Source organism: Ochotona curzoniae, unplaced genomic scaffold (assembly GCF_017591425.1).
Source record: "Ochotona curzoniae isolate NIBS_2020 unplaced genomic scaffold, NIBS_Ocur_1.0 scaffold_4505, whole genome shotgun sequence".
In the NCBI taxonomy this organism is placed as follows: Eukaryota; Metazoa; Chordata; class Mammalia; order Lagomorpha; family Ochotonidae; genus Ochotona; species Ochotona curzoniae.
Window position 1 is genome coordinate 51,680,226 of NW_024467118.1, and position 19,962 is coordinate 51,700,187.

Sequence of the window (19,962 nt, forward strand, 5' to 3'; positions counted from 1 at the left end):
AACAGCGTAGGGGAAAGAATGTTAGGAACCAGATACCTGCAGTGCATATAAAGCCCTCTGTCTCAAGTAGTCTGTATTAAGCAGTTGAAGCTCATGGAAAAGTTCAATAAGAAAATGTGGCCGAGATTCATTTTGAGAAATTAATGTAGCCACTTCAGAATAAATGGTATCCCGCAAAGCTTCAAACATGGAAAAATCGCTGCCAGTTTCTGGAAGATACAAATTTAGTATTGAAATACTTTTGTTACAATTTCTATTTACTTGAAACATCACTCTAAGCTTTAACTTACTAAACAAACAAACAAAAAACCAAACCACACACACAACTCAATTTTAGGGCTTTTAGTCACAGAAAAATGTTTAAGATTATCAATTAAAAAAAACTTTTATAAACATCAAGATGTTTTACATTAGATAACTGTTTAGAAGTATGAAAAACCTTACTTAGAATTACTTAGGACATTTATTTCTCAATAAAAATAACCTAGAAAACTTTATATACTTCATGGGAATAATCAATGAGACTCTTTTAGCAGATGGTAATTTTTTTCATTAATATGAACACAGGAAAGTTGTTTATTTTGTTCACAGAAAACAGACTGAACAGTAACAATGAAAGCCTGTCTTTTAAGGTCAACACAGTCAAGTCAGCAATTCTAAAGACCTCATCTACAACTCAAGAGAAGTCCCATACTGATGCCTAACTCCATTTGAAACTGAACTTAATAGGTCAATTCCACTTATTCACACATTCAGTAAAGAGTGGAACAGTGACTCATTTGAATTTCAGTTTCACAGAATAAAGGTATGACTATTCCAATTAGCTAATTTCTGCTATACATAAATTTATTGGTAACACAGAACTATTTACTCTTAAATGTGTGTGTGTTTCTTCCCCCAGTCCTTAGAGTAGAAATTACGAACTAGTCATTTTGAATAATTAATAAGAATAAAAAAAAATAGTCATTATTGCTGTCAAATTCTGTAACTTTCTAGGGCAATGGTAGAACCAAAAGTAGGCAGCTATATCTTCACATTCTGCAAAAGATGAGTGAGTGATATACTGTAAGGAAAAGATTTTAAATGTTGAGTGCACTTTGAAATAACTGCAAGATATAAAAAATCTCATTTCTATAAGAAAGGGATATGAAAATTCAAAAGGAATATGCTTTGATGAAAAAACCGATTAGTTAAGTATTATTTCCAAAAATATCCTGTAAAAATAATACTTATGGGACCTCTTTATCTTGCCTTAGAAAATTACAAATGAGTGCTGAGACTCAATAGTCTTATCCTCCACCTCCACCTCCAAACGCCAGCATCCCATTTGGTACCACTCCCTGTCCAGGCTGCTCTACTTCCGATCCAGATTCCTGGTTGGGACCTGAGAAAGCAGAGGAGGATGGCTCAGATCCTTGAGCCCCTAAACCCATATCAGAAAACCAGGGGAAGCTCCTTTCTCTGGTCTTTGTGGCCATTTGGGGAGTCAACCAGTGGCTGGAGGCTCTTATTCTCCATCTCTCCTTTTCTCTGTAATCTGCCTTTTATAATAAATAAATAAATAAATAAATAGGCGATACAAACTTTTCTTGGTTTAAAAATGTTCAAATATGATAAAGTACAAAGATGATACTTATATTATTGTAAGTAGAACTACAATTATCTGTGTAAGAAATCAATTTTGTGAAAAAATTCAGATACAAAGATGATTTGGTAAGAATTCTCCATTTACTAATTACAGCAGGGCTATCATTGGTTAATTTCAAAAATGTTTATTATTTCAAACCAATAAGAACATTTAACATCTTCAAAAATCTTGTTATATGATAAAGTTATTACTCTAAATTAAGACTCATTAACAATTAAATTGCTACCAAATAATAAACTATGGGAAACACAAGCTGTATCATCCTTTCTATAGTCAGCAGGTAGAAAGTTGTTTCTCCTGAGCTATACTGATAAGCTTTGCCTTAGAATTTCCTAATTTCAATCATGTTTCTCTGCTCTTATTTTGATTTTATTCCATTTTCGGAGTTCTTTTCTTGCAAAGCACCACTGCTATATTCAACTCAGTTCTGGATCCTTCTTTTCAGATTCCTCTAGATATGTAAGCAGGCAATTTATTTTTCACTCATGTGCAGCTGCAAGAGGAGCTAAAGAATATTTATAATAATAAATAATACAGAATTATATTTAAATAACATATACACAAAAACTAGCTTGTGAGACTTTATCTAGCTTTTCATGTTTTTTACTTATCATAGTCTCTATATGTTAGAGCTGATCTGGAAGTTTATTTTTTATAGATATTGACTAGCAATGAGAAATAAGCATTAACATAAAAAGATCTCCAGATATATTAATTCCTTTAAGGAATTAAGAAATAAAAATAACTTCTAATCAAATACTAAATCATAAAACTGGATTCTATCACCTTTCTACATGTGTTGATCAGGCTGCACACACATAAAATGAAACAAAAAGCAGCCAATTTCACCAATCAAGATTTATACATAAAAACAGGAAAGTCTTCAGAATTTTATGAGTATGAATTTTTCAATTATAGTAGTTATATACACTAAGCTAATTCTAAAAAAATAATTAGAATAATAAAACTAAGAATTTTAGGACCAATGGGAAAAGTGGACACCAAAACTCAGTAGATTGTTACCTGGCATTTCACTGCATGCATTTCTGTTACACTGCTGTAGTACTCTCCTAGCATGTGCTGTAGGAAAGGCAGACAGAAGGATGAACGTAAAATGTGTACGAATAGTAAAGACAGGATCTACACTATCAGTAAGTGAATAAAATCCCCCAGAAATATGCAAATTAAAAAAGCATTTGCCTGAACTGAAATGGTTATCACAGTATGGCTTATGCTCGACATAAAATGCCGATCTCTTCAGGTTTGCTTTGGTGCAGACATTTGGTAAACTACTTCCCACAGTGAAGTGTCTGCATCCAAGTCCTGGCTCCACTCCCAGCTTGAGCCTCCTGTTGCTTTATACCCTGGAGGCAGCACGTGACCACAGGTAGGTGGGTCCCTTCTGCCCAGGTAGGACATCTGAATTGGGTCCCTGGCTCCTAGCTTTGGTCTGGCCCCTTACTGCTTCTCCGCCTTTTGGCTAATATCAAGTGTGGTCTGGCCCTCGCTGGCTCCAGCTGTTTTAGGCTTTCAGGAGTAGGCTTGTGGATTCTTCTTCTACCTCTCAAATCCAGATATGCTATAAATTAAAAAAAATGTGACATGATGATTATCATAAGAAACTTCTACCACTCATTTTTGAAGACTACACAATCAGACAAGCCTCCTACAGCCCACAAGTGAGAAAAAGGCTCCCTAATTCAGTGCCAGTACCATTTATGGTACATTCTAATAATCATGCTGTAGATAGAGTAAGAAGTATTACTAAACACTATACAAAATTTTAGGGTAACAACAAACAAAATCCTTTCTAGATTCTAAATCTACTCAAAACATTTTGAAATTCAATCATATTTCCAAGTGATGGTAAAAAAGACTATCAATTATTTAAGTAAATGATAACGTATTCAGTTTTTAAATTTATTGCCCTTGTATGAACTCCAGCCAACTGTTTAATCTTTGAAAATGTAACTGGGAAAACAGCAAAAAAGGGTGAAAATTATAAAGTGTTAGTAAAATTTTGGGTTAAGACAACAGAATTGTTTTTGTTGCCCAAAAGAATCCTAAACTTAACAGTACATCAGATTTAGTTAGCCCCGACATTTCCCAGCAATCAACAAATGAAACATGTACTATACGATCATGGAAGTTACATATACATTTTAGAAAATGTAAGATTAATTTACAGGTGATGAAACCACTATTAACGTCTTGATGCACTGTTTTCCAGTCTTTGTGGTTCACATTTTTGTTTACACACAGCTGGAATCACACTGTTCAAATAACACTAAATCCTGACTTTTTTGTTCCTTAGGATGGATTTCTCTAAGTGAAATCATTGGAGTAAGGGCATGATCACTGAAGATTTCCAGAAAAGTTGTACAAGTATTGGAAAAACAAACAAACAAGCCTTCTCTATTATTCCTGACTTCAAAAATGGAAATAAAACGAAGTCAGAATTACAAGACTTAAATGAGATGTATAAATATTTTCTTAAGGGCTGGTATTATAGTGTAGTGGGTTAAACAGCATTTCATATGGATGCTGATTTCAGTCCTGGCTGTTCCACTTTTGATCCCTGCTAATTAGCTCCCTGCTAAACTGTCTGGGAAAGCACTAGATGGTGGTGCCTGAATCCTTGTGGGAGAACCAAATGAAGCTCCTGGTTTCGCCAGGCCCAGTTCTAGCTGTTTCAGACATTTGGGGAATGAATCAGTGGGTGGAAGATTCTCTCTACCTCTCCTCCATATCCTCTCCTCCTAATTTTTCCTCTGTAACTCTCTCAAATAAAAAAACCCTGTAAATTATAATAATGAAGCAACATTAATACAGCTTGGTTAACTATCTTCACCAAGGCTCTTACCTGCTAACTGGCTCCCTTTCAATGCTTCCCTGAGATGCTAATTCATGATTAGGGATGTTCTAGGGTTTACTTAAACACATGTGACAAATAAACATGGCCCCATTCATGCAATGAACACTTACGGGCAGCCTCTCATATACCAGGTATTAAGCTGATATTTAACATACAAATACGATAAAGAATCTGCTACCAACATGTTAAGTACTACATAATGTGATTCATGCAAAACTGGCTTACAGAGGCTACAAGAGAAACAAAGGCAAAACTATCTCAGCTTGGATTCATATGCAACTTCAGGATACAGAATTAAAATTTTGTCTAAGGGACTGGCATTGCTGCACAGTGGGTAAAGCCACTGCTCGTGACACCAACATCCCATGTGAGCATGGGCTGCGTTGCTCGTCATGTTATTTACGACCAGGCTTCCTGCTAACCATCTTGGAAAAGCAGCAGAAGATGGTCCAACTGACCAGATGATGAGCCTGACTTGAGCCTCACTCAGCCACGGCTGGTGTAGCTATCTGGGGGAGTGAACCAGAAGATGGAAGACTTTTCTCTTTCGCTCCTTTTATGTTAACCGTAACTTTCAAATAAAAAACAAATCTTAAAAAAAAAAAAACAAAACCCAACCTCCCAAAATCAAGGAGTTTGATAGTAAAAAGGGCTTAGCAAGGACAGAAAGACATGAAGCAGCAAAAAACAAATTAAAAAAACTCACAAAACCCAAAAGAAACCCAAAAATCTGTTCAGTTGACAAATAATAGGATAGCTATAGGAAAAATTCAGGGTCTCTGAAAAAGTTCCAGGAGTCGGCATTGTAGCATATTGGATGCCTGCGATACCTTCATTCTCTATTGGTGCTGGTTTGTGCCTTGGCTGCTCCATTTTCAGTTCAGCTCTCTGCTAATGCACATGGGAAATGTAGAAGATGGCCCAAGTGTTTGGGCCCTTGCCACCCACACGAGACCCTAAAGAATTTCCTGATCCAAGCTTTGGTCTGGCATAGCCCTAGCAGCCACTTGGGCTGTGAATCCACAGATGGAAGAGCTCTCCACCTCTTCCGCTTTGTAACTCTTTCAAATAAATACATAAATAAACAAGTAAATAAATACTTAAAAAAAAAAAAAAAAAGAAAAAGAAAGTCAAGACAGTGGGTGGTAGACAGGAGTCTGGAAAGCGAAGAAGGAACCAAATCTGTGAAAACCGTATGTATCACATACACCAGGATCCTTATGGCAATGGCGCTATAGAAAACTAAACCTCCACCTGTGGCTGTCCCATATGGATATTGGTTCAAGTAGCAAATGCTCCTCCTTCCCATCCAGCTTCCTGCTTATATTCTGAGAAAACAGGATAGGACAGCCCAAGTGTCTGGCTCCTAAATCCACGTGGGAGACATACAAGAAGCTCCAGACTCCTGTCTTTGGATCAGCTCAGCTCTGGCCAAGAGGGCCATTTGGAGACTGAACCAGTGACTAAAAGATCTGTCTCTCCTTTCTCTATGACTATGCCTTTCAAATAAAAATGAATAAATCTTAAAATAAAAGATATTCATGAGTGGTCTTATAGGAACTATGAAGCCAAAATTTATAAAGCAGAGTTGTAGGATTTCAGATATTTTTATTTAGATAATATTTCAGAATTTCAAAATAAGAGCTCCATATTAATGTCAACTATTCTGCTGTTCAGAAACAACTGTAATAGAATGTGTCAAAAACTACAATAAAAATTATCTCTAGTTTACATTTGTTAGCATCAAGCAATGTGTACCATAATCTCTCTACCATAAAACCTTGCATGTTAGGAATGTATTGTATACTAGTTTTAATACTTGACTTAGGATAGCTTTTGAAATCTTCCGAAGAACTCCTTAAATTAAAGCAAACCAAAAAAGAACATACCTGAAGATATTTCTGCAGACCTACTATATTTTATTATTTTTTCCAGCTGCTCATGATTCTTTCTGCTGAATACTTTTGCTTGAACAGGCTCTTCAGTCTGGGCTGAATGTCTGTTCCTATTTTTGCAAGGTTCACATGTGCTAGACATACTGGCACTTTCATACCCTTGAGTAAAAAAAGTGACAACTGTTATCAGTTGCAACTAACTCGACTGAAAGGGAAATTGATTTCCATAGTGAGATAATAAAGGCAACTCAATCTTTATGTTATGAAAGTCAGTATAAACAGAATACAAAACAGCAAATAATATGCCTTGAAGATATGTTTTCGATAATCTTGGGATACTGGAGTAAGAGCAATACATTTTAACAATTCATGGATCTTTGGCAACTGTTTAACATATGTCCATTTCAAAGCATGGTATATGGCAGACCTCATACAACCTAAACTTTGTACTAGTCTCCAAGTTGACAATTTTTCAACATCACTACATTCAAGAATTTAATCTATGTAAATCTCCATTAGCAGACAGGCAATGGACACCGAACATATCTGTGTGACATGACATAAACTTACCTATCTATAAGTTTATACATACTTCCATATTCCTAGTCATGCATTTTTTGGCATTTATTTTGGTATGGTAAAAGGAATGCTTCTATTATTTTTGTTCTACATGTATACAATTGGTTATAACCTCCTCAATGAACCAAATTGCATACTGATCAGTAATATTAAGTCACTGTATTTACTCATTTTTTTAAAAGAATGTATTTTTAAAAAATATTTATATATTTTTGAAAATTATTTACTTTTATTGGAAAAGTTGCTATATAGAGAGGAGATACAGAGAGAAAGATCTTCTATACCCTATCTCACTCCCCAGTGGCTGCAATGATCAGAGCTGAGCTGATCTGAAACCAGGAGCCAGGAGATTCTTCTGGGTTTCCCACGTTGGTGCAGGGTCCCAAGGCTACGAGCCATCCTCCACTGCTTTCTCTGCCACAAGCAGGAAGGGAAGTGGAGCAACTAGCACACGAACTGGTGCCCATATGGGATCCCAGCGCATGCAAGGTGAGGATTTAGCCATTAGGCTATGTACCGTGCTGGGCCCCTCTGTATTTATTTTTAAAATATTCTATCTGCTTAACTTTGTTATTCCAAGGCAATTTCATTTTTTTAGCCACAGAATTTATACAGTAAATTTAAATATCTGGTTAGGCCAGAACTACCTATTTTCTCTTTTTTTCAGCCTGTTCTTGTGACTTTCCATTTAAGCACTGGGTTTTGTTTTTTCCCTCTTTCAGTTTAAAAACAAACCATGGAGACTCAAAACTGGAATAAATTCTATTTGGAGAGAACTGATCCTTAATAATTTTATGTTTTTGCATTTCTCCAATGTTTTTCAAATCATCTGTATTGGGCCTAGTACTGTGGCCTAGTGGCTAAATCCTTGCCTTGCACACATGGGTGTCCCTTCGTGTCCTGTTTGCTCCACTTCTCTTCCAGCTTCCTGCTTGTAGCTTGGGAAAGCAGCTGAGGACGGCCCAAAGCTTTGAGACCCTGCACCCACATGGGAGACCCGGAAGAAGCTCTAGGTTCCTGGCTTTGAATCAGCTCAGCTCCAGCTGTTGTGGCCACTTGGGGAATGAATCAAAGGACAAAAGATCTTTCTCTTTCTCCTTCTCTCTGTAAATCTGCCTTTCAATAAAAATAAACCTTGAAAAAAAAAACTAGTACTTTTTCAGTTACATTGACTTCTGGAGTTTAATTTGTATTCAGTAACTTTTAGGATTGCTAGAGAACATGTTCCTCAACTACCATTTCTGCTCAGTTTTAGCATAATACTGAAAAATATCCGTATTATTTTAATCAGTCACTCTAACAGTTTACTTTGTTAATTCTAGTAGTTATTTTTGAAAATTGTGTCTTGGGTTCTCAAATACACAAATAACACTAGAAAAAAAATGTGATGGAACCAGTGCTGTGGTGTAGTACATATAGTCGATGCAAGTGGCTCCAATTCAAGTACCAGATGCTTCACTGGTCAGCATCCTGATAATCTGCTTGAGAAAGCAGTGAAAGATGGCTCAAGTGTTTAGTTTGCTGTTTTTGGACCGGCTTAGCTCCATACACTGTGACCACTTGAAGGGTGAACCAGTGTGCAGAAAATCTCTCTCTATATAACTCTACCTTTAGAAGAAATAAATCATTTTTTAAAATGTGAAATTTGGGGCCCAGTGCCGTGGTCTAGTGGTTGAAGTCCTCAACGTGAATGCACTGGGTCCCATATGGGCGCCGGTTCTAGTCCCGGCAGCTCCACTTTCCATCCAGTTATCTGCTTGTGCCCTGGGAAAGCAGTTGAGGACGGTCCAAAGCCTAGGGATGCTGCACCCCATGTAGGAGACCTGGAGGAAGTTCCTGGCTCCTGGATTTGGATTGGCTCAGCTCTGGCCACTTGGGGAGTGACTCATCAGATAGAAGATCTTTCTGTCTCTCCTCTCTCTATATATCTTACTTTGCAATAAATATAAATAATCTTTTTTTAAAAAATGTGAAATTTGGTTTTTCCTTTTCTGATATTCAATTTATTTTTTAAAAAATAAATCTTTATTTATTTTTATTGAAAAGGCAGATATACAGAGAGGAGGTGAGACAGAGAGGAAGATCTTCCGTCTGATGGTTCATTCCCCAAGCGGCTGCAAGAGCTGGAGCTAAGATGATCCAAAGCCAGAAGCTTTTTCTGGGTCCCTCCTGTGGGTGTAGGGTCCTAAGGCCTTAGTCCATCCTTGGCTGCTTTCCCAGGCTATAACTAGGGAGCTGGATGGGAAGCGGGGCTGATGGGATTAGAACTGGCACCCATATGGGATCTTGGCACATTCAAGGTGAGAATTTTGGCTACTGCACGATCGCGTTGGACCCAACAAGTTCTCAGCATAAGGCTTTCTGAGCAATACTAAACAGTGGTATTTAGTTCCTAATGTTAACAGAAAAAGCTTTTTTAAACAGAAACAATTTACATTGTAAATTGATTGGCTGTGGCTAACCGCCTTTAGTATTATCTTTAAATAACTGCCTTCTTATGATCATTTGAGAATTTTCATTAGGAATGACTTAAAATTTTTATTTAATATACTGTTAGCAAAAGTGTAACTTTTGTCTTTTTTGGTATAATTATGTTGATATTTTCTGGTAACAAACTATGACCACCTTTCCAAAATAAATTCTAGCAAGCACAGTGTAATATTCTTTTGCTACACTGGCAGATCCAATCTGCTCTATTTTATATCACTTCCCAGTTTTCATTAGTGAGATGGATCTGTATTCTTTACTGCACTGCTACCTCTCCTCCCTACCTTCCCATTAAAGGATGACTGTTCAGACTCACGTGCTGCTTCTGCTAGCACTCCTCAACACACACCAGTGCCTTCTTTGCATCCAGACAGGTATGGAACAGGATTCCTGATCCCAAGACCTTCTGTGATTGTGTATGTCTAGGTTACTCCACTTTTCTTTTCATTTCTACTAGTGTGATAAGATTGCCAGATGTCAATTTTGTCCTTTTTCTTTGTATTAACTTGTTTCTCTCACATGGAGAGCCATGAGACATTGGCTTTTCCTCTAGGATTCAGAAACTGAAGGTAATCATACGTAGATACACGTGTGTCCCTGGGTCCTGAGTGGACATGACAGTCAGCTGTTCTGACTTACAGTCTCTAGTGTTCCTTCATCTCCTTTATTGTGTATTTAATCACTGCTTCTCTGTCTGCCTTTTTCTCTTTGAGAACTCCTTATACATCAGATGGTCAAGATTTGCCCTTATGACTCTAATCTTTTTCCTCTTTATCGCTTGGTACTGTACACAGCTTATCCTTTGATTTCTAGGTCATCTGGAACTTAATAATATTTGTCCTCTTTTATAAGTAACCTAAATAGAAGTTACAGCCACTTTTTTCTAATTCTGAAGAATTTGTTACAACTGAATCTGCTTACGTACCCTATTGTGTTCAGTGTGTTTTCCCAGTGGTGTCGCCATTTCTAGTGGTCTGCTTCTAAGTCTTCTCTGGCTCCAGGTCCTTCTTACATGCAGTGTTACAGTCACAGGCCTTGTCAGGACTCTAACCTATCTCCTAAGAATTGGACCCAAATGCTGAATGGCTTTAATGGTGGATAGAGTAACTGGAGATCTCTTCTCCATGGTCAAGCACCTATCACTTAGCAAGCTGTCCTCCCCATCAAGACAGTATTTTCTCGTCTCTTAGGTGGCAAAGGAAAACACTCTACGCCATGCAAGAGTGGGAAGGACTGATGCCTGCCTATTCAACAATAATAACCACCCAAAAGCATCTAGAAATGGCAAAAGACAGCTGCTCTTACACACTGAGGGAAAGGGCCCCAAACAGGAAGGGCTGACAGATCTCTTTCTGCAAAGCTTTAGCTCTGGTGTTTGCCCAGATCCTGAGTGAGCCCAATGCTTTATGGCTTATAGGCTCTAGGTCATAGCAGATGCTCTGCTTAGTAACAAATAAATTCTCAAGATATGATCAATTTATTCTCTGTAATATCCTGCATTGTGGTATAAAGGTTACACCTTTGTTTGCTAGTTTTAAGTCCTGGCTAGTCCCCTGATCCCTGAAAATGTGCCTGGGAAAGCAGCAAAAGATGGTCCAAGTCCTTGCAAGCGTGTGGCTCCTAGCTTCAGCTTGGCCCAGCCCTATCTGCTGTGGCTATTTGGGGAGTGAACCAGCAGATGGAAGATCTGCTATCTCTTTCTCTCTGTAACTCTACCTTTCAAATAAATAAAATCTTTAAAAAATATATTCTATCTGCTTTCAACACTCACTTTCTGTTTCTAAAACCTTTATTTATGTAAGGACCCCATCAAAACAAAATTTATGTCCCTAGTTTCTTAATTTATCTCCAAGACTGAAGTCCAGTCTTTCCATTCATCCTGCATGAAACTTACTGAAAATAGTCTTAATTATTGATTTTCATGTAGAACAAGTCCAGTAAAACAATATCATTGTCAAAAGTGATATTTAAGCTCATGTGACAGTATTATATGTAGTCCATTTAAATTAATGGCACACAATATTGTAAACAAAAATCTAAAGTATATTATTCTGAAAAGAGTATTTACAAAAACAAAATTAAGCTTTTGGCTGCCATTACTATCTCATATGGAAAGTACTCAGTTTTAACCAAATTCAAATATACATTATGTGGCATACACAAAATACCTTTGGAAACCGTAATAGATATCTTCAAAAAAGGTACATACCCAGTCTCCCACCCAAATAGCTACAGCTGAAACTTTGTCCAAGAGGCCTGTACACAGGTAAGTCAACATCTTGGCAGAAAGCCATAGAATCCTCCTGGAACACAGAGCTCTTTGTGGGCAGTTTCTTGCGCCTTGTTCTTCACCAGGGAGGCTGGCATGCTAGAGGTTCTCATCTCCACTCCGGATCTGATGAACCTGAGATCTTTGTGATTCATTCCAAGGGCACACATCAGACTAGAAAATGGCTTAGGGCAGTATAGTTTTAACTGCTCAGTGTTCCATCAGTGTTCTATCAGTCTCACTGCAATGGTCATTTACTTCCCATTGTTTCAACTTCACTCTCATAAAGGTTGGAAAAGGACACAGACACTGGGCATCGTTAGTGACTCCTCCTTTTTCAGCTTATGTAATTGATAAACTATCTGAATTTAAAATAGTTGAATCTTTTTCTTTTTCTTGTGCTAGTGAAATCTGTTGGATCTTGCCTTGCCTAATATTTGATACTGGTTTCACATCAACCTCAGCACCAGGAAACATTAGCAGTCCTATCCAATTTTCCAAGAAAAGAATGAGAAAAATTTGGATATGTAACTAGTCCTCTCTAATATCAGAAGAGGGAGCTAGCCTGATACAGCGTGACCAATTACAGATTTGTTAACTGAAAAAACTACGAAGGCAATCATACTCAATTCTAATCTTAATTAAAGTTTAAAGTTGATTTTTATGTGATTTTTAGTTCACATGCAATATGTATTTTTACATGAGCAATATCTGAGGGCTAAAATCAGTTCTCATGGGAAATTTAACACACAAAGATTTAGTACATCACTTCTGAAATATGTCAACATGTACAACATCACATAAACAGTAAATTTGGGAAAGTACAACTATTATAATTCTTTTAAAATTTTATTTAAAACACAGCTAGAGAGAGGGAAACGGACACACAGACACACATATGTCTTCCAGCTTCTAGTTTACTCCCCAAATGGCTGCAACAGCCAAAGCTTGCCTATGTCAAGGCCAGGAACCAGGAGCTTCTTCTGAGTCTCCTGAGTGGATGTAGGGGTTCAAGAAATAGACCATCTTCCACTGCTTTCTGAGGTGCATTAGCAGGCAGCTGGACCCGAAGTGGAGCTCGTGACCAGTGATGTAGCATCGTAGGCTAAGGCCCTGCCTGCGACACTGGCATCCCATATGGGTGCCAGATCAAGTCCCAGCTGCTCTATTTCCAATCCAACTCCTTGTTGATAGCTTGGGAAAGCAGCAGCTTGGGCTGCTGCACCCACATGGGAAAGCCAGAATAAGGCCTTGGTACTTGGCTTTGGCTTGGCCCAGCCCTGGCCATTGTAGCCATTTGGAGAATGAACTGGGGGAAAGACCGCTCTGTCATTAATTCTTTCTCTAACTCTTTCTTTAAAATAAAAATAAATAAATCTTTAAAAAGAAAACCTTAAAAAAAAAAAGAGCCATTAACCCATTATGCCATAATGCCAGCCCCATATATCTCTTAAACAGCAACTGAAGTTGTTCTATGCTGTTCTACCTATCATATCCTCTTCATTTCCCAGTTCCTCTCATCCTACTACTCAACTCTAATGATTGCCACTGCCACATGGAAGCTTTTTTAACTTTCTCTCATGCACCTCCATCTACTACTTCTTTCAAGGTAAGGAAGAACATCCTTTCTCTAATAAATCTTCACTGTTTCTACTCTACAAGGACACCAAAAACCCAGGAGTCTAGCTCAGCACTTAGCAGACTTTTGTGTGTATCTTCACATAAAATACTCAGAAGTTTGTTAGAATGTACATTGAAGGGGGAAAAAAAAAAAGCATACTGGGATAAAGTGGACCTAAAATCCTGTCTTTCTAACAACCTTCCCGAGGACGGCAGTGCTGCCCGTCCATCGCTCACATCTGGAGTAGCAAGGATTCTGTTGAGTAATTTGATTCCACTGCAAGTTGACTGTTATTAACAAGGATTTTTCAAAAAGTTAATGAAAAAATGGGAAGAAAAGTATGACTTTTTAGGGGGCAAAACTTTTTTTGGGTACAAAAAACACAGCATATGGAAAATGTCCATTAGGAAAAAATTACACATGGCTTTCAAAATTAGCAGAAAAACAAATTCATTCCTTAAATTGGATTTAGTATAAACTTTGATATACCCTCATATGGTTTTATTTTATTATCAACTCTGGTAATACAGGGTCTTGAATTGCTGTTGAACAAATATCAATGTAGGTTTCCAAAAGGCATTTTTATGCCAAAATATCAAGAAATACAGCACAAAGACTAGAAAGTCAAGCTTTGCCATAAATTTAAAAAGCTGATTTATATTTAAGGAATAGCAATTTTGCAGAATGAAGGCATTTCAAAAACATACTAATATACCAGTATTTCTAAGGTTTGGGAGACATGGTCACAAACTGACCAAAGCCTCCTAACTTATTGCTACTTAAAGTGTAGACTAGGGCCCATTGTGGTAGCCTAGCGGCAAAAGTCCCTGCCTTACAAGCCCGGGATCCCATATGAGTGCGGGTTCTAATCCCGGCAGCCCCGCTTCCCATCCAACTCCCTGCCTGTGCCTTGGGAAAGCAGTGGAAGATGGCCCAGAGACTTGGGACCCTGCACTCATTGTAGGAGACTCAGAGAAAGCTCCTGGCTTCTGGCTTCAGACTGGCTTAACTCCGGCCACTGCAGCTACTTGGTGAGTGAATCAGTGGATGGAAGATCTTCCCCTCTGTATATCTAATTTTCTAATAAAAAATAAATAAATCTTCAAAAAAAATTTTTTTTTAATGTGTAGTCTATAAGTCAGTATTGCCAGCATATGAAACTGCTAGAAATGCAGGCTTCTTGGGGCTGGTGCGATGGTGTAGCAGGGGCACGGACATCCCACAGAGGCACCGACATCCCATAGAGGCACCAGCTCGAGTCTCATCTGCTTCACTTCCAAACCTACTCCCTGTTAATGTGCTTGGGAAAGTAGCAGAGGACCACCAAGGTGCTTGGCCTCTTCACTCATGTGGGAGACCTGGAAGAAGCTGCTGGCTCTGGACCGGCTCTGCTCTGGTTATTACAGTTATGGTTGAATTAGAACCTGCACTTAAAGAAGATTCTCAAGGAAGTGCATGTGAAACAGTTTCAGAAGCATTGCCCTGGCATACTTCTAGTTGAATGAGAGAATGTTGGAAGATGAAATATTAGTCTCTACTTAGTCATGTGACAGAAAAAATCTTTGGATAGGCAAGGCAAAAGGGTATAAAAATTTAGTTATCCAAAGGGGCAGTCTCAAAATTATTGATAAATACTTAAAATTTTTTATGATCTTTACATAGTTGATTAGCAAAGGGTCAAGGGCTACAGGAAAGTGGGTAAGACCATTGTTTCCACATTCTTTTTTCCTTCCTGTATCTGGGGGAAGGGGAGACACAAAGGGAGAAGCCACACCCACTCTCCCAACCATCACCAAGAATAATTCTGGAGAAAATCTAAGCACTTATCTGAATGGTTTCAGGTCACTGGTTATTTACAAAGTAATTAACTTTTACAACAGGAAAACTGATTTCAAGGATGAAACTATGTATGCTGAGAAAAAAATGTCATCACCCTGTACAAATCTGCTCATTTAACCATCAAACAGATTCTTCTCTTACAGGCAGGGAAGAGAAATCAAGGGCTTTACAAATCCTTTAAATGATAGAAATGAGCAAGCATTCTATATATCCATAGTTTTCAAGAGTTTCATCACCAAAAAAAGGGTTCAGAAATGAATGCTGCTAAAGTTCTACTTGCTTGCCAAAGTTTATTTTTCACTAAAAGATTCATCAGCAGTTCTACTACACCTGTATATATTATGACAGTGTTGGCAGGATGCAGTGATTTTTCTTTCAAATTTTCTTTACCAAAGGCCTAGAATACTATATTGCTAAGCACAAAAGTGTTAGCTCCTTATACACAAAGCAACCTCTCTAGGTCATAGCCCAAATTCAGCTGTTGCTAACTGAAAAGATTTTCATCAATTCTAATATTCCAGAATTTGCTTATAAAATATTTAAACCCGATATCAAACTCAGTACATTTTTCAAACATCAGGAAACCTATTTTTTAAGAGGTATGCGTTTACCTCTCGTAGAGGTATGAAGCTAACACTAAAGAGAACTTTAATATGATACTAAATGGCAAGATTCAATAAGATGTGGATTTAGTCATTAAAGGGCTAAAAGCAAACCTGTTTTAAATGATATCAAAAGTTGTAAGTATTTAGAAGTCCTCATTCCCTTAAATGACCCTTCCAAAAAACTGAGGAGAAATCATTAAAGACGTAGATGCAGGCCCAGCATCATGGTGTAGTGGTAAAACCTGCTGCCCTTGATACCAGCCTCCCAAACGGCTGCAACTTTGTGTCTCAGCTCCTCCATTTCTGACTCAGTGTCCTACCAATGGCCTGGGAAAGTTAGTGTAAGAAGGCCAAAGAGCCTGCGAGACTCGGAAGAAGCCAATGGCACCTGGTGCGGCTTGTGGCACTACCGGTATTAATCTGCAGACAGAAGCATGCACGCGCTCCCTGTCTCCCTCTCTATGTTTGACTTTCAAATAAAATAAATGTAATACAATAAAATTTTAAAGTTGGATGTAGTACAAGATAAAATAATAAACGAAACAGCAAAACTTAGGAATTCTGACAATTTTCCAGTAACCTATAAAATTTGGATAATACCTTCTGAGCTCATAGTTGTCACATACAAAGGAAACAAGAAACTTGAAAAAATGTAAAAAAGAATGCCATGATTTAAAATATTTACATTTGGAAATCAGAAAATTAACCAAAAATGACTGTGACAGGCCTAAAAAATGCTAGCACATCTAACCATACTGAAATTAAATACTACTACTTACCAATACTTTTAGCTCTGCTTTTGAGCTGAGCAGAATTCCTCTTCTTACTCTTCGACTTGGGAGTTCTATCTTTAGATGCTAGGCTGGCCTGTGCCGATACTTTTCTCGTTTTGAAAGTCTTGGTTACTGTTGTTGGATCTACTGGGTCAGGCATGCTGCTAAAGCTTTCCAATGACTCTTCATCAAACTGGTGTCTTCTCCTGCTTGTATCCAATTGACTTTTGCGGTTACTATTGGTAGCTTTCTCGACAGGCACTGCAAACCCAGTCTTAATAAATGGTTTTTCTACTTCCCTTTCTTGATCACACAACCATGGTGTCCTACTGTTTTCCATTTCTTCTTCTGACTGCTTTTGACTCCTTATGAAAACAAGTATTTTTAAAATAATAATTAGAAACTCAATTTACTAAAAATTCAAGATATAGTTTATGGAACTGATTTAGATGACTAAGACTGTCAACAACTCATAAAATATTTTACAAAAATATATATCAAATAGGAAATAGAACACAGGTTGATATATCAAATCACTTTGAATTATTATCATTAAACTGCTTTTTTTAACTGGAAAAAGTTAGAAATAAAGATCTAAAACTCACAATAGAACACAGAGGGAAATAAAAGCCAAGGGAGAATGGGACATACAAGTTGGAGGTTAAGAAAGATCTGCAGGAGAGCAACTGTGAGCATGCAATGCTCTGTGTCACCTAAAGCAGTCCGAAAAGAACCACAACTGGTGAAATCAACCGGCCATTCTAACAATACTTTAATTCTCTTTCCACTAAGCATAATCCAGCTTTTCTGGCCAGGTGTAATTTCCCAAATTTTATCTGTTCAACACTGGCATCCCTTACTACTTAATTAGGTATTCGTATTCATCTAAGTATGGGAGAAAATAAGCAAAATAAAGTTAAACAGTTCTTTAGGATTCCTTAAAACAGTAAGTTATCCTACTTAAGGTACCTTTGTTTTTCTGCTCCAACTGAGGAGCTGCTTTCAAAAGGTTTTGGAAAAGCCATATACTCTGTTTTCCCCGAAGGATTCTGGGCTAAAGGCTGCTGCTGTTGGGCAGGTGTAGAAATATTCTGCGCGAAATCTCCAAAATTAGAAGGAAATAAAGGGCTGAAATTCATACCTGTCAAACAAAAGCAATGAGTAAGAGAACAATACCTTTAGACTTAAAATGAAATTAAACAACAGTTTAAATTTTCTTAGAATTTTTAAAGCCACTGACTTAAAATTCCTGCAAAGGGAGGACTGTCGGAGGTAGGCACTGATGTCCCCTGGGACACACATAAAATTCAGGAGGGCCTGGGCTTAATGAGTCCTGGCTCTGTTTCTGATTCCAGCTTCTTGCTAAAGCTCTCCCTGGGAAGCACCAGTGATGGTTCAAGCAGTTAGGCCATTACCCAAGTGAGAGACCACACTGAATTCACATTGTCCCTCCTGTTCAGAGTCCTGCAATGGCCCCATTTTGTCTGCAATATAAAACCTAAGCTTATTCTCCTCAAATCACATTTGGAGTGACCAGTGCTCCACTAGCTTCAGGAGCAGGATGAGAGTGAAGCTGCAGAGCCACCCATTCCAGTCCCAGTATGCCTGATGGCTGGCGACTGGAAGATACTCTGCAATAGTGTGTGCATCATTACAAAACAAAATTAAAAACCCCAAATGTCTTTGCACATCACAGAAAGTGTCATTATTCTTCAGCCAAATGAATTACTCTCTCCTTACCCTGAAACTACACAACTAGCCCACTTAACTACAACCAAATTCACCAAGGGATTACACCATTTCATTTTCTCATGGTTCCATTGATAAGAAAGCCTGCCTGTTAGAGAAAAATGTTTTTCATTTTTTAATTTAGATAACAACATTTCTGGAGTTACTGGATTACCACCACTTTCCAAGCATTTTTCATTAACTATAGCATCCATAGCATTCCACTGTAAAAATTGATTGGTATTCTCATCTTTCTCACTAGACTCTGAAATTCTTACAGAATTAGTCTTAATCATCCCTGAACTCCAGTAACTAACATAGTGTTTATATGTCTCGCACATAATGAGCACATAAAATTTTTTTTTAAAAAGCCTTAGCTCAATGAATTCACCTTTAAGTCTAGCAGCTTATCTCTATAATACGACATGGTACCCCTGGGACAAGGGGGGTTGAGCTTAATGGTTAAACTACCTGTTAAGATGCCCACATCCCCTATCAGAGTAGCTGGGGATGCCCAGTTCTTGCATTGTAAACTCCAGCTTGTGGAATGACAGCGCAGAATGGCCCGAGGCATGACTGTTGTGATCTCCATGGGATCTGACTCGGCTCCAGCTCTCAGCTTTGGCCTGACTCAGCTGCAGCTGCTGCAGTCACTTGGTGCGTCAGCAGACAGCTCTCTGTCTCTCAAATAAAAACAAAACCTGTCTGGAAATGTGCTGTATTATTCACCTATATTCTAAAGTGTTTTTTTTTTTAAGACTTACTTTATTTTTTATTAGAAAGGCAGATATACAGAGAGAGGGAGACACAGAGAGAAAGGCCTTCCGTCCACTGATTCCCTCCCCAGTGACTGCAACAGGTTGGAGCTGGCTTGTAAGGAGCTCTTCTGGGTCTCCCATGTGGGTGCAGGGTCCCAAGGCTTTCCCAGGCCACAAGCTAGGAGCTGGATGGGAAGTGAATCAGCCAGGATATAAACTGGTGCCCATATGGGATACTGGTAGATGCAAGGCACAGATTTAAGCCACTAGGCTACTGCACCAGGCCTTTAGTTTTCTAATGTTTTACACAGCACCTAATATATAACACCCACTTGCTAGGTTAATTCCCTTTCTCCTCAAACACAAATGAAGCAGCCATTTTTAGTAATTTTGTAAGCAGTGATATTATTAAGCTTAAATTTCCAATACAAAAACAATGTACAAGGCTTGTAACTGCCATTCTAAGAGGATGTTAAAGTCCAGAAACTGTATGTATTTATATATTTTCCCTTTATGTTTTTAGTCACCTACCTGGTGTAAACGATGGAAAGTTAGTAAACCCAGGTAAATTAAATAGATTTACAGGCTGTGCTGGAAAACTGAAAGGACAAAATAAACTGGGTGAAGGAGGATGTGGTACACTGCTGCCTCCATCTTTGCTTCCACGCTTCTCGGGGTGCTGATTCTGCTGGTGCATAAGCTCATTTAACATTTGTTTTAACCTACAAAAATAAGTGATTTTAAAAAGCAATTACATTATCATGTATAACAAGTGCACTCAGACAGAATATACAATGACTTAATAACATATAGAATAGACTGATCATTCTCACACACAGCATTACCAATGAAGCTTAATTTAATAGTGTAGCCTTTGAAACAAAT

At 38.0% G+C, this 19,962-nt stretch overlaps 1 protein-coding gene across 1 annotated transcript in view; it reads right to left on the bottom strand.

The window, feature by feature from the left end:
- The window catches only part of PCM1 (pericentriolar material 1), an 88,374-nt gene that overhangs the window by 23,963 nt on the left and 44,449 nt on the right, over nt 1–19,962 (bottom strand). The window contains exons 20-24 of the mRNA XM_040966340.1: nt 19,609–19,799; nt 17,561–17,732; nt 16,598–16,956; nt 6,413–6,577; nt 37–209 (exon numbers count right to left, since the gene is read on the bottom strand). Coding sequence (XP_040822274.1) covers nt 37–209; nt 6,413–6,577; nt 16,598–16,956; nt 17,561–17,732; nt 19,609–19,799 — 1,060 coding nt within the window. The remainder of the gene's footprint in view (nt 1–36; nt 210–6,412; nt 6,578–16,597; nt 16,957–17,560; nt 17,733–19,608; nt 19,800–19,962) is intronic.